We start from the raw sequence: 13,610 nt of genomic DNA on the forward strand, positions 1-13,610 counted from the left end.
GGGAGAGAGTCTAAGGCATAATTTTCATAGAGACAGGCAATATGTGAAATCCTGGGAATGCATGAGATACACAAGAGAAACAGAGAGAGAGATAGGGCTTATGGAAAGAACAAGATTGATGACAGATGCTTGGGAGGAGGAAAATAAGCTAATGAAAGGGATAGACAGTGACCACTCAGATAGGAATAGAACGAAGATGTTGAAATATCTCAGAAACCAAGGGAAGAAAGAGTCTCAAGAAGGAAGGTTTTCATAGTGCCGAGTAACCTAGAGAGAAGATGAGGAAAGAGAAAAGACCATTGGTGATCCTTAAGGGAATGATTTTAAGTCACGGGTTAGTAGCAAAAATCAAGTTTTATTATGGAATGAATGGGGGGTAAGAAAATGTAATCAGGAAGTGTAGATTACCCTTTCTGGAAGTTTGATGGTTGACTGACCTGAGAGTGGAGTGAGCTACGGAGGAGATAATATGAAGTTTTGTTTTGACTACTATTTTGGAAGGAGTAGCTGAGTCTGTCCTGTACTCTTTGGGAGGCACAGTGGGTAAGAATGGGAGCGCTGGAGACACATTGGAATTGAGCATGGCATTACCTTTTATTGCCTATGTGACCGTGGACAAGTCAGTTTATCTCACCCAGTCTCAGTTTTCTCATCTTTATAACGTGGATAATAATAGGACCTATCTCATAGCATTGTGAGGATTAAATGAGGTAATGTTTTAGAGCTGCATTGTCCAATATGGCAGCCACTAGCCATATGTGGTTTTTGAGCGCTTGAAACACGGCTGATACAAATTGAGATGTTCTGTGAGTATTAAATACATACTGGATTTCGGTGACTTAGTACCAAAAATATAACATTAGATCATTAATGATTTTTTATATTAATTACATGTTAAGATGATTATTTTTGATATAGTGGGTTAAGTAAAATATCTTTTTAAATTAATTTCATCTGTTTATTTTTATTAATTAATGTTCTATTTTAGAGCATTTATCACAGTGCCTAACACATAGTAAACCTTCAATAAATGTTAGCTATATTGTACTTAGTGGGCAGTGGTGGTTCAGTGGTAGAATTCTGGCCTTCCATGTGGGAGACTTGGGTTCGATTTCTGGCCAACACACCTCAAGTGCAGCTACCACCTATCTATCAGTGGAGGGTTTCATGTTGCCGTGATCCTGAACAGGTTTCATTGGCACTTCCAGACTAAGATGAACTAGGAAGAAAGGCCTGGTGATCTACTTCTGAAAAGTCAATCATTGAAAACCCTGTGGATCACAACAGTCCAACCCTGTTTTGTATGGGTTTGTCATGAGTTGGGGGCTGACTCAAGGGCAGCTAACAACAACAACATACATATGTAGACATATATTTGAAATATATAAAATGTTGAAGTGACTTATATGTTTAAAATAATTTATTTTATTTTTTTGTTGTTGAGAATATATACAGAATATGTGCCAATTCAACAATTTCTATACATACAATTCAGTAACATTGATTACATTCTGCAAGTTTAGGAACCATTTACACCCTCCTTTTCCAAATTATTCCTCCCCCATAAATATAAACTCACTGCCCCGTAAGCTTCCTATCTAACCTTTCATGTTGCTGTTGTCAGTTTTATCCCATGTAGACAGTTACTTACAAGAATACAATGCATTATTAAAGAAGAAGAACAAAGTAGGAGGCTTCACACTTCCTGATCTCAGACACGGTAGTCAAAACAGCTTGGTAGTGGTACAACAGCAAACGTATAGACCAATGGAACAGAATTGAGAACGCGTCATAAATCCATCCACCTATGGTAGCTATGTTCAACAAAAGACCAAAGTCTGTTAAATGGGGAAGAAACAGTCTCTTTAACAAATGGTGCTGGCAAAACCAGATATCTGTTTGTAGAAAAATGAAAAACAGGACCCATACCTTATATCATACACAAAAACTAACTCAAAATGGATCAAACACCTAAATACAAAACCTAAAACTATAAAGATCATGGAAGAAAAATAAGGACAATGCTAGGGCCTCTATTATATGATATAAATAGAATACCGAACATAACTAAAAATGCACACAGAGCAGAAGATGAGCTAGACAAATGGGACCTCCTAAAAATTAAACACTTAAGCTAAACAAAAGACTTCTCTGAAAGAGTAAAAAGAACCTACAGCCTGGGAAAAAATTTATTGCTCTGACATATCTGACAAGGGCCTAATCTCTAAAATTTATGGAAAACTTCAAAAAACAAACAAAAAAAGGCATTCCAACTAAAAATGGACAAAGGATGTGAACAGACACTTCACCAAAAAGACATTCAGGCTGCTAACAAACATATGAAGAAATGCTCATGATTATTAGCAATTAGAGAGATACCCTCTCATCTCGACATTACTGGCACTAATCAAAAAAGCTAATGAAGATCAAAGACTACAACCTTCAGTATGGATTATACCTCAACATAAAGAAAACAAAAATCCTTATCACTGGACCAATAAGCAACATCATAATAGAGAAAATATTGAAGTTGTCAAGGATTTCATTTTACTTGGGTCCACAATCAATACTCATGGGAGCAGCAGTCAAACAACATATTGCATTGGGAAAATCTGCTGCAAAAGACCTCTTTAAAGTGTTAAAGAGCAAAGATGTCACTTTGAGGTCTAAGGTGTGCCTGATCCAAGCCATGGTGTTTTCAGTCACCTCCTATGCATGTGAAAGCTGGACAATGAATAAGGAAGATGAAAAAGAATCGATGCTTTTGAATTACGGTGTTGGTGAAGAATAGTGAATATACCATGGACTACCAGAAGAATGAAAAAATCTGCCTTGGAAGAAGTACAGCCAGAATGCTCCCCAGAAGCAAGAATGGTGAGACTTCATCTCCTGTATTTTGGGTGTGTTATCAGGAGGGACTAGTCTCTGGAGAAGGACATCATGCCTGGTAAAGTACAGGGTCAGTGCAAAAGAGGAAGACCATCAACAAGATGTATTGACACAGTGGCGACAATGATGGGCTAAAGCATAGCAACAATTGTGAGGATAACACAGGACTAGTCACTGTTTTGTTCTGTTGTGCATAGGGTCGCTGTGAGTCAGAACTGAGTTGATAGCACCTAACAAAACAATAAAAACGGAAAATAGCAAATGTTGGCGATGTTGTGGGGAGATTGGAATGTTTATACAGTGGGAATGTAAAACGGTGTAACTGCTTTGGAAAATGGTATGGCGCTTCCTCAAAAAGCTAGAAATTCTGTATGATCTCACTCCTAGGTATACATCCTGAAGAAATAAGAGCTGTCACATGAATAGACATATGCACATCCATGTTCATTGCAGCATTATTCACAATAGCAGAAAGGTGGAAGCAGCCTAAATGCCCATCAACAGATGAATGGATTAACAAACCGTGGTACATACACACAATGGAATACTATGCAATGATAAAGAATAATGACGAATCTGTGAAACATTGCACAACATGGATGAATTTGGAGTGTGTTATGCTGAGTGAAATAAGTCAGTCACAAAAGGACAAATATTGTATGAGACTGCTGTTGCAAACTAACAACAAAAGGTTTACGCACATAGGGGGAAAAATTCCGTGATGGTTACCAAGGATGGGAGGACGAGGGAGGGAAAATTATCAGATAGATAGTAGAAAGGAAAGGCAATGCACAGTATAGAAGAAGTCAGCACACCATGACCAAGGCAAGAGAGGACACTGAGAGGAACGCAGGAATAAAGGCTGCTACGGTAACTACTATAGTACGGACAATCCTGCAACAATAGTATTAGCAATCATTTACGAATGGCTACATAGGTAGTTAGGCCAAGAGGTGTGGGAAGCCATAAGGGAGCACACCCACTGGCAGATACAGGTTTGGTGATGAATATTTCTAAATACATGACTGTAGGTGCTTTTCATATATTAACATACACAATAGAGCACACAAGTGGCACTGTCAGGGAAACCTCTTAGACATAACCAAATACCTTGTGGGATAAAGTTCCTAGGCTCTAAGGCAAAGGAATATAGACTCGGGGGACAGCTACGTCAGTTGATACAACATAGTTCATAAAGGCATTTTTCTGCATCCTACTTTGGTGAGAAGCATCTGGGGTTTTAAAAGCTTTTGATCACCCATCTAAGATACAGCTATTGGTCTCATCTAGTCTGGAGAAAAGGAGAGTGAAAAAAACCAAAGGCTCAAGGGAACAATTAGTCCAGAGAATTAATGGACCACATGAACCACAGCCTGCACAATCCAAGACCAAAAGAACTAGATGGTGCCCGGCTACCACTACTGACCTCTCTGACTGGGATCACAACAGAGGGTCCTGGATGGAGAGGGAGAAAAATGTAGAACAACAACAACAAAAAGTCAAATTCACAAAAAAGACCACAGTTATTGGTCTGAAAGAGACTGGAGGAACCTCCAAGACACCCTACGACACCCTTCCGACCTGGAACTGAAGCCATTCCCGGAGACTGCCTTCCAGCTAAACAATAGACAAGCCCATAAAATAAACCATAACACCCGAGGGGAATGTGCTTCTTAGAACAATAAATTATATGAGATCAAAAGGGCAATATTTTCCCAAAAGCAAAGATAAGAAGGCAGAAAGGGGTAGAAAATCAGAATGAAAGGACCCTGGGAATCCAGGGTAGAAATGGGGAGAGTGCTGACACATTGTGAGGAATGAAACCAAGGCCATGAAATGCTTTATGTACAAACTGTCGAATGGAAATATAATTTGCTCTGTAAACTTTTACTTAATGCACAATTAAAAAAAAATACACAATGCTCAAGGGAAATATTCTTTATTAAACTAAACTATTGTTTGGTTTCAAGGAAATGGATTAACACATTGGCTGCAGCGATGGGGTCAAGCATAGCAATGATTGTGAGGATGGTGCAGGACGTGGCAGTGGTTCGTACATTGGTACAAAGTGGTCACTATGAGTGGGAAGCAACTCGATGTCACCTAGCAACGATAACAGCAACAACCATTGTTAGGTTTAAGGAAGACTTCAGGGGATATTTTTAGTTTAAGGTTTAAAGATTATGTCAGGGCAATAGTTTCAGGGGTTTATTCAGCAACAACAACATATTGTATTTAGTATTTTCCAGTATCAAAATATCAATACCAGTGTCTCCCTCCCAAACACAAGCCTTTGTGGCATGAGTCCAGGTGTTTTTGGTGATGACTGTTTTTCACTCAAGTGAGCCTTTGACCTTAGTCCTAATCCCTTGAGGAAGTCTCCCTAAAAAGATCATAAAAACACTGGGGTCGGTAACCTTTTTCTGTAAAGAGTCTGGTAAGCAAACATTTTAGGCTTTGCCAGCCTATGGTTTCTCTTGCTAACTACTCAGCTCTGCCTTTGTAGAGTGAAAGCAGCCGTAGATCATATGTAAACCAATGAGTATGGCCATGTACTAAGTTCTTCGTTCCGTTGTGGTCAAGTCGATTCCGTCTCATAGTGACCCTACAGGACAGAGCAGAACTCCCCCATAGAGTTTCCAGGGGTGTAATCTTTATGGAAGCAGACTGCCACAGCTTTCTTCTGTGGAGCAGCTGGTGGGTTCGAATCCCTGACTTTTTGGTTAGCAGCTAAGCACTTAACCACTGTGCCACCAGGGCTTCCTGTGTACCAGCAGAACTTTACTTATGAATGATAAAATTTGGAGTTGATTTAATTTTCATGTGTCACAAAATATTCTTCTTTATCTGATTTTTCTTTGCTACCATTTAAAAAAGTAAAACTCCTGGGCTGTACAAAAACAGACGCAGGACTGATTTGGCCTGTGGGCTGCCATAATAAATGCCCGGTACATTTAGCAGCCAAAAGCCTTGCTTGACCCTTGGTTTTTCATTTGTATTTAGCATAACATTTAATTTATACTGTACTGTTTTATTTTACATTTATTTGGTTTTTGTTTGGCCTGTTTTAGTCTTATTGGTCTAAATGGAACATTATTTGTGAAACTCAGATTTATTGAGAAATTTGGAAGCAAGGGAGGCAGGAGAGAAGAAATAAAAGGAGTATGTAAGGGACCAAAGGAGATTTTTGTTTTGTTTTGCCTGAAGTACCTCTGTATTCTGTACAAATTTAATTCACTGAATAGTTGGCTTAGCCTTGAAGTGACTTTAAACTGTAAAGCAGAAACATTGAGTTTTGAGATACCATATTGTCTTCTGTGGATTTGTGGTGGAAAAACCAATTCTCAATTTATCCATCTGCAAATCAAAGTCCTGTCACAGTAATTAATAAACTGGTAAAGAGGTCAAAATTTACAGTTAAAAAAGTGATACACTTAAGTTTACCACTGCATATTACTGAATAGCAGAGAAATGCCAAAAAAAAAAAAAAAAAAAAAAATCAAGCAGCAAATACTAAGTTGGATTTATATATAGTGGAAAATCCATCTTTTTTTATAGAGAATATTTCTGGACCTAGTTGGATTTCCAGTTACACATTACTCTGTCCTTTCAACGGTTTTCTACAGACCTAGTTGGCGAGCACAGATGTCGGAAGAGTCAGCATATGGTATTACAGAGTGTGTTTAAAAAGTTAAGGAAAGGTTAGTTTTTGTGTATGCTCATTACACAGTTTAAAAATAGCTTTGACTCTATTTGTAAATCAAACGGCCAGTTCTCAGGTCTGTGCCAAGTGTGAAGCCTTAAAACAAGGTTTCTTTTGAGCTGCTGAGGCAGTGTTGGGAAGGAGAAAGCATCTGAAAGATTTCTAAGATGGACTTGCTTCGTTTACACACAAAAATGATCTGAATTTTACGAAACTATCTACAATAATGTTAAGAAGAACTTTACCAAACAGAGTGTATTTTAGTTAGTGATTTACAACAATGCCGTGCAGTGTTTCAGGAGGTGGTGACTATTTCCTGTGTATGAGTGAAGCCTTGCTAAAAGGGAAAAAATGTTCCCAACAATTTGCAAATACTGTTTAATCGTCAACCTAGCAACAGCAAAGAAAGAGATTGCTCTTCCTCATCTATGCTTTCCTCCCTTCCTTCCCACCTCAATTTTGTATTTTGGTGGTGTAAATTTTTGCTAGAGTGTTAGGCCTTTCAAATAAACTTAATAATTGCCTGGGAAATTCCAAGCTATATCTGTAAAATTAAAGAGAACACAGCAAACTGGAAAAATAACAAGAACTTAAAGTTGGCCTTTTAATAAGGACACATTGAGACCAGTGAGTAGGCCCTACATTGGATCTCTACACATTCTCCCAGACACTCCCAGAATACAGCAAGAATTAGGGATGGGTGAAGCATCTCTGCCCCTACACTGCCGTTTTTTGGGTGGAGCTTCTATTTCTGGCTGTCCTTCAGTCCTGGGTCTGTGAACAGGAATGGCCATGTGTCTGAGTGCTGGGACCTAGACATGAATTCACCCCCCTTTTCCAACTTCTCTTGAATGAGAAAACCCCTCAAAGGTTCAACTCAGTTAAAAGCTACATTAAGAAAATATTCTACTATGAAACTAGACTTCCTGCTCTTCAGATCTGGCTAGCTTGTTTTGAATTGCCAAAATGCTTGCCCTGTAGTTAATGAATCTCCGAGATTTATTTGGACTGTAAACTTCCAGCTGTTTTTTACTTTCCCCTTGCTTAGTGTCACTTAGATAAAAATAAGCTAACCACTCTTTCCCCCCACCTCCACAGTCTTGTAAATTTGCCCTGCCTTTTGGGAGGTAGACTGTACATCGGTCAGTGATAGAAAGGAAGCACTAATAGAAAGCATGGGCTTCTTCCAGTGACTGAGCTGACAAAACAGTCAGCCTCAGATGATTTTTTTTAAAGTAATGAAAACCAAGCAACTCTCAATAATCAAGGTTCTGTTTTGTTGGGGCCCAGTTCACTGCAGTTTGTAATTTTCTGTTTTATTCCAGTGAGGGACATTGTGGTGGGTGCTGTACTGCCCAGGTTCCCATTCAGAGATGAAGGACTTATTTCCCCAGCTACTGGGAATCCAGCAGCTGACTCCCCTCAGAGCCAGCCCCCTTCGGGGATTTCATCAGCTAGAGAGAGTCACCTTGGCCAAGGCTGCATACCTTCCAGGGATGGCCCACATCCTATGGCTGACTGATGTTGGGTATAAACTGGGGACAACTTTCAAGTATCATGGCAGCTTCCATGGATCAGCTGATGTCTCTGTTGAGCCTGCATTTGCAGCCTCACTTCTTCCCTCTGCCCAGTCCTGCTCTGTCGTTCCCTTTTAGAGCCATTGATCCTAAAAACACTCTCTAATAAATCTCCTACACTTTAACTGCCACCCCTGTCTGCTTTGCAGGGAACTTAACCTACAACAGATGTAGTTATTGTTTAATTTACCTTTGAAGATCTTGGAATTAACTTCAAACACATCAGAACTATGTGGTGTGAAGAAATGACAGGAGTTGGAAACCTTTCTAGTTTTTATGTCCTTCTCGGGATATAAATAATAGAATAATAGAAGTTCCCTTAAAATTAGCACTGCTCCTGCACAGGACAGATATGGCAGTCCGCTTCTGTAAAGATTTACAGTCTTGGAAACCCTATGGGGCAGTTCTACTTACAATTAAACCCACGAGTACCTTGCTTACTGTAAACCAGTACGTACCATGTTTACTGGTTAATCTGCCTCTGCCCGTAGGGTTGCTATGAGCCAGAATTAGATTCGACAGCAATGGGTACTGCTGTTGCAGTGCTTATGGTATGAGAGTTGGGAGAAACATTATGAGAGAAGAATCCACAGGTTCTAGAGACTGAGTAACATAGGGTTGAGGAGAGAAAGGAGTCCAAGATGATTGAGATTTTGAACCTTTGTGATTGAAGAGATGGTGATATCAACATATATAGAGGGTATCCAGACTGTGGAACTTTGAAATAAACTAATGTATGTGTAATAAAAGAACAAACGTTCAAACGTTATTCTTATATTGAGAGGTAGTACTGGGTAGGATTTGGAGCTGAGATCTGAGAGCCAGGCTGCTTAAGTTAGAATCTTGGTTCCACTGCTGCTTTTCTCTGTGACCCTGGGCAAATCACTTAACCTCTGTGTGACTCATTGTTCTCATTTGTAAAATAAGGATAATAATACTTGATAGGATTGTGCTGTTATTGTTAGGTGCTGTCGAGTCAGTTCTGACTCATAGTGACCCTATGTACAACAGAGCGAAACACTGCCTAGTCCCTGTGCCATGCTCACAGTCGTCATTATGCTTGAGCCCAGTGTTGCAGTCACTGTGTCAGCCCATCTTGTTGAGGGTATTGCTCTTTTCCACTGATCGTGTACTTAACTAAGCATGATGTCCTTCTCCAGGAACTGATCCCTTCTGACAGCATGCCTAAAGTGAGTAAGACACAGTCTTGCCATCCTTGCATCTAAGGAGCATTCTGGTTGTACTTCTTCTAAGACAAAAATAAATGAGTTTATGTATATATATGTGTGTGTGTGTGTGTATCTCTTTTAAAACACTCAGGAAGGATTATCTGTTATTTTAGTCACAAAATTAAAAAAATTATGCAGTTAAATCTGTTGGCCATTTTATTGCTTTCAAGCAAAAATGTAAGTCTTCCATTTCTCGAGCAGTGCTGTGTCCAATAGAAATATAATGCAAACCACACGTGTAATTTTGAATTTTCTAGTAGCCACATAGAAGGCCTGGTGACATAGTGGTTAAGAGGTTGGCTGCTAACCAAAATGTTGGCAGTTCGAAACCCTATTGGGCAGTTCTGCTCTGTCCTGTAGGGTCACTATGAGTCAGAATTGATCTAGTGGCAATGGGTTTTTTAGGTTTAGTAGCCACATTAAAAAATTGATTTTAATAATGATTTTATTGAATTCGATATATACCAAATATTATCATTTCAGCATGTAAATACTGTAAAACTTAGTACTGAGATATTTTACTTTCTTTTCTTAAATTTGAAGTCTTAGAAATACAGAGTATACACATCTCAATTTGGACTAGTAACATTTCAAAAGCCACATGTAGTTAGATGTTATTGTATAGCATAGCTTTAGAGCTTCGGTGGTTAATCTTTTTCATCTCGTATGTGTCGGTTACCTATTGTTGTAAAATAGACTACCCCAAAACTTAGTGTCTGAAAATGACAATGGTTTATTATAATTCTTACTCACCTAGCTTTTACACACTAATTTTATAATCCATTGATGATTATTGACTGAATCAGTTATTACCATGATGGTTTCAAACTTTTCTAATTCTAGGATTCCTTCTACTTTTATTAGTATCCTATTGTAAACAAGAACTTTTTCTTCTCCCTATATACTTATTATAGCAGCATGAATCCACAGAATCTTGTTTTATTCAGTAGGTTATAATCCATTACTACCATTATTTACTTTAATGTTCGAATTGCCTGAGCATAATATTTTTAATAGAGCAAACACTTTCTCTACATGTGCTGTTACCTGTTAAATCAGGGCAAATTCTGCTGTATGAAAATATCACAAGGTTGAGATATTCTCAAAGTTTAATTAAAGAATTTCAGAGCTAAACTTTGTGGACATTAAGCCCATCCCATAATAATATTTTGCTAACCAAAACAAAACAAACAAAGGATTCAAGGTAAATGCTAAATCGGGATGCTGGTGTAATAGGTATAATCTGGGGTGACCCTGGTGAGTGCTTACTGTGTCTAAAAGGCTTTTCATCATCTGGTCCAGCTTCATTTCTTACTGCCTGCCCCCTCTTGCTGCCTGTGGTCTTGTCTCACTGGGATCTTTACACTTTCCAAATTCGATAGACTCATGTTGACCTATACTCCTTTGCGTTTGCTGTTCCTCTGCCTGGGCACTCTTCCCCTCCTTCCTCATCTTTCTAATTTCCCCATGTCTTACAACCCTAGACTCTGGCATCGTTTTTACTGGATACTTTCCCCTGATCCTGATTATAGTTTAGTCTGGGTTGGGTGTCCCTCTCTTGTACTCCCTGTCCTACCTCAATCGTAGCCCTTCCGCATTGAACTATAATTATCTATTTATTTGTTCCTTTTTCTTCCCTTCTTTAAAACACTTTTTGCCCAAACAAAATACCCCTTCTCTCCCCCTACCCCCCCAAAACAAAACAAAACAAAACAAAACAAAACAAAACAAAACCTGTTGCCCTGGAGTTGATTCTGACTCATAGCAACCATATGTATAGAACAGGGTAGAACTGCCGCATAGGGTTTCCAAGGCTGTCAGTCTTTGCAGAAGCGGATTGCCACGTCTTTCTCCCATGGAGAGGGTGGTGGGTTCGAATCGCCAACCTTTTGGTTAGTAGCCAAGCACTTAACCACTGCACCACCAGGGCCCCAGTGTCCTTTTATTTAAGGGCCCTGCTCTTTGCTTTGTACAGTGACAGCAAGTTGCTGTTGAGTCAGAACTGACTTATGGTGAATCTGTGTGTGTTAGAGTAGAACCGTGCTTCACTGGGTTTTCAGTGAGGGATTTTTTGGAAGTAGATTGCCAGGCCTTTCTTCCAAGGTGCCTGTGGGTGGACTTGACCCTCCAACCTCTTGGTTAGCAGTTGAGTGTGTTAACCATAGCACCAGGTGGTGGTTATTCGCTAGATTGGCCTGTGCTATGTGACAAGTGGTGTTGATGAATTGCTTATCTGTTCCTGGAAACATTTACATTGCATTGAAGCCCACTCAGGCAGTGGTCTTCAAGTGGGTGTGCACATGTCTGAGAGTGTGCAAGACCATTTATAAGGGTATTGGTAGAAAATGTACTTCTATTTCTGTTATTTTTATTGAGCAAAACTAAAATTAAGCATTTCTAGTATTTCATATTTTAGTTTGGAAAAGTACATATATTTAACATTACAAATCTAATTTGATGTTGGTAATGAGTATTAAATATTTTTATTGATGGGCTCTGCCATAATAAAAGTTTGAAGACCACTGCTCTAGAGGCACACCGACATCCCCAAAGAATAACTCTTCATGCTTCCTGGCAATATGGTGACTAACCTATATCAAGTGTTTCCTGTGTGCTTGCTAGGTACTGTTCTACATACTTTATAGGTATTAACACACTTACTCCTCACAACCACAAGATTGGTAGGTATGATTATTAGCATCCTCATTGTAAGGATGAAAAAATTGAGCCTGAAGAATCAGGTAACTTGTTCTAGGACAGAGCGAGTACATGGCTGAGTCAGTATAGAACTAATGTTCTATACTGGTTTCAGCAACCACTCTCTTAACCCCTACTCTGAACTGTGCAATGCTTTCATGCCTCTCTGGTCCCATGTGACAGACCCAAGTGGACTACAGGAGGAGAGGGACCATGTCTTGTTCATTGTAATGCCCTTAATACATTTTTTAAAAATTTATTTTCATCTTTTTGTTGTTATTGAGAATATACATAATAGAACATACATGAATTCAACAATTTCTACAGGTACAACTCAGTGACATTGATTATATTTGTCAAGTTGTGCTATCAGTCTAATCCTCCTTTGCTGAATTGTTCCTCCCCCATTAACATAAATTCACTGCCCCTTAAGTTTTGTATCTATTTTTTTGAGTTGCTGTTGTTAATTTGACCCCATATAGATAGTTCTTAAAAGAGCACAATGCTGAAGGCAGGCATTCTTAACTCATTAAGCTAAACGGTTGCTTGGTTTAAAGAAGGCTTCAGGGGGTATTTTTGGTTTAAGGTTTAAAGATTATCTCAGGGCAATAGTTTTGGGGGTTCATCCAGTCTCCATGGCTCCGGTAAGTCTGGATTCCAGGAGAATCCCTTAATAGATATTTCTTGAATGAACAAAGGGCCTATCACTACTTCTGAATTCATATCACTTAGATGGAAACTTTGGATATATATTTGTTTATTTTTAGCCTGTAGCCATTTTTTTCCCGTAGCCATTTTTTTCCCCTTGAAATAAATGGATCTGATGAGAAATTGGCATGAGTTAAATTAGCAGTCCTATGTTTAGAACTTTTACATGAAAAAGAGCCTGCATCACCCTGATACTCATCAGTCAGTTCTGAGTCCCAGTCCATCCCTTACATGACTAATCCCTTCCTTTTCTTTTTTTATCTCGAGGGTATGAGAACACAAGAAATCAATCTCAGGGTTCTTCTGTCCACTGTCTACAGTGTTGCGGCAACCGCAACAATGACAACAAAAATGGTTAAAAAAAAAAAAGAGAGGAGGAAGAGAAGCAGAACTTAGGAAGTTTCTCTGGGTTCACCAGCTGATCTCCTTTTAAGCCTGGCCCAGATTTCTTTAATTCTATGATGCACAGATACGTAATAATCTCTTGGGTGTTCTGGGTGTTACTAAAATTATTTTGGGTTTGACCAAATAAGTTTATAAATTCATCTACATTTAATGAGTATTAACAGATCCTACAAGTTTTGTATTATGCCATTGTATAAAAATTATGACAATTCTATTTTCCCTGTTTTCTTTTTAGGCTCTTTCAAGACACTCGTTCTTCCATCAGTAAGTATCTGTTTTAAAAAAATTGTTTCAGGAGCATAAATTGCCTTAATGAACTAAATAAATCAATGTTTTATTGGCTTTTATGTCAGTTTACATTTCTTGTGAGTTTAGCTCGAGTTTAGTTCAGCTTTCAGATTA

General features: G+C 38.8%; 1 protein-coding gene across 4 annotated transcripts in view; it reads left to right on the plus strand.

Annotated features, from left to right (window-relative positions):
- CD109 (CD109 molecule) overlaps positions 1 to 13,610 on the plus strand; it is a 227,911-nt gene that overhangs the window by 76,483 nt on the left and 137,818 nt on the right. For all 4 annotated transcript variants that reach the window (XM_064288035.1, XM_064288033.1, XM_064288038.1 and 1 more), the window contains one exon: positions 13,444 to 13,472. In XM_064288035.1, coding sequence (XP_064144105.1) covers positions 13,444 to 13,472 — 29 coding nt within the window. The remainder of the gene's footprint in view (positions 1 to 13,443; positions 13,473 to 13,610) is intronic.

The sequence above is a fragment of the Loxodonta africana genome, chromosome 1 (genome assembly GCF_030014295.1).
Source record: "Loxodonta africana isolate mLoxAfr1 chromosome 1, mLoxAfr1.hap2, whole genome shotgun sequence".
NCBI lineage: Eukaryota > Metazoa > Chordata > Mammalia > Proboscidea > Elephantidae > Loxodonta > Loxodonta africana.